At 49.1% G+C, this 1,592-nt stretch overlaps 1 protein-coding gene across 1 annotated transcript; it reads right to left on the bottom strand.

The window, feature by feature from the left end:
- Positions 1-1,204: 1,204 nt before the first annotated feature.
- Pmar_PMAR007166 (hypothetical protein) lies at positions 1,205-1,438 on the bottom strand (the record flags this gene model as incomplete). The annotated part of the gene is made up of 1 exon (XM_002782029.1): positions 1,205-1,438. The coding sequence occupies one exon, from the start codon at positions 1,436-1,438 to the stop codon at positions 1,205-1,207; it is 234 nt and encodes a 77-aa protein (XP_002782075.1).
- Positions 1,439-1,592: the final 154 nt, after the last annotated feature.

Here is a 1,592-nt window from a genome sequence, read left to right as displayed (position 1 = left end):
TCACTGACGAGACGAAATTGACCTCCCCTGCAATGCGAAACTTAGTTACCAGTACTAACCGAGATCCAAAGATTGACATTCAACCACCACATCAGTCAGGGGTTGAGTTTCAACGATTGAAATTTAACTCACTCAAAGAAATAAAGCATTTTTGAGTCGTTAGGCTAGAGCATGGTACGTGGAGTCGGACTCACACTGCAACCCGATACAACAAGCCAGGCAAGTCAACTTTCACTACTAGCTCACCCACAATCATTGTGGGATTGTGTCATTATGGCATCCAGCCTTCCCACCATGGCATCCAGCCCTTCCAAATTGGCATCCAGCCCTCTCACAATGGCGTCCAGCCATCTCAGATTGGCATCCAGCCATCTCACATTGGCATCCAGCCATCTCACATTGGCATCCAGATCTCCCTGGGTGGGGAATCTCCACTGAGGATCGTAGGTTCTAATACCAGTTAAAGACTAAGTGTGTGCGAGGTACGGCTTGTAGAGCTTATAAAGCTCATGTTATTGAAAATTGCATGTAAAGCCTAACGCTTGAGCGCACCAAATTGAAGACGCTGAGAAACCTGGATTGAAATCGACGGTAGACCTGTATGGTAGGCTCCGATCCCGGCAGTCGGCTCTGGGAGAGCCTCCGCTGCGGGGGCTCGTCGCTACTACGCGTGTCAAGGCTTGAGCACGATAGGCTGAAGTATTTTGCAGTACTTGCATGAATGATAGGCACACGTCGCAGGTCAACTACCACCAAGCACTGCATGCAATGTGACCAGTATAGAGGTGGAGGTGTAGGAAACGAGCTTTAACTATCTGCCTCATGTCCGGAGCAGCTGGCAGCTCTAATGCAAAAGATGCCGCGCCACAGCATTAGATCACTGGTGCCATACATGCTACGCAGTGCGTAGTACGCACTAAAATGTTAGTACTTGTTAATGTTAATCACAGTACGCAACGAACAAGGAGTAATAAACACACGATATGGACCATATCATATGGTGCGCCACAATATGTGGAAAATGCAAGTGCGCGTAAGTAAGCAAGATTGAGTTGAACGCACCTTATGTGAAAAACCAGGATGTGAACTGTGAAACAAACTAGCGTAGTGTGGATAGTAAAGAGCCCGCAGTAATTCATGCGAAAATGATTCAAATCGAACTGGTCAATAAAAACTTTGCATTTTTGCAGCCGTCGTCAGGCCATTAGTTGTCGCTTGTCGCGTCTGGGGTTTTGTCGCTCGCCCAGTGGGTCCCTCCCCACGGTGGCTCGCGGATCTGTCGATCCCCAAGAGGGTTGTTCCACCCAGCCATCTCACATTGGCATCCAGCCATCTCACATTGGCATCCAGCCATCTCACATTGGCATCCAGCCATCTCACATTGGCATCCAGCCATCTCACATTGGCATCCAGCCATCTCACAATGGCATCCAGCCATCTAACATTGGCATCCAGCCATCTCAGGTTGGCATCCAGCCATCTAGCATTGGCATCCAGCCATCTCACAGTGGCATCCAGCCATCTCAAATTGGCATCCAGCCATCTCACAATGGCATCCAGCCATCTCAGATTGGCATCCAGCCATCTAGCAT

Source organism: Perkinsus marinus (assembly GCF_000006405.1).
Source record: "Perkinsus marinus ATCC 50983 genomic scaffold scf_1104296940570, whole genome shotgun sequence".
Classification (NCBI taxonomy): Eukaryota; Perkinsozoa; order Perkinsida; family Perkinsidae; genus Perkinsus; species Perkinsus marinus.
This window is presented reverse-complemented; position numbering and strand designations above follow the sequence as displayed.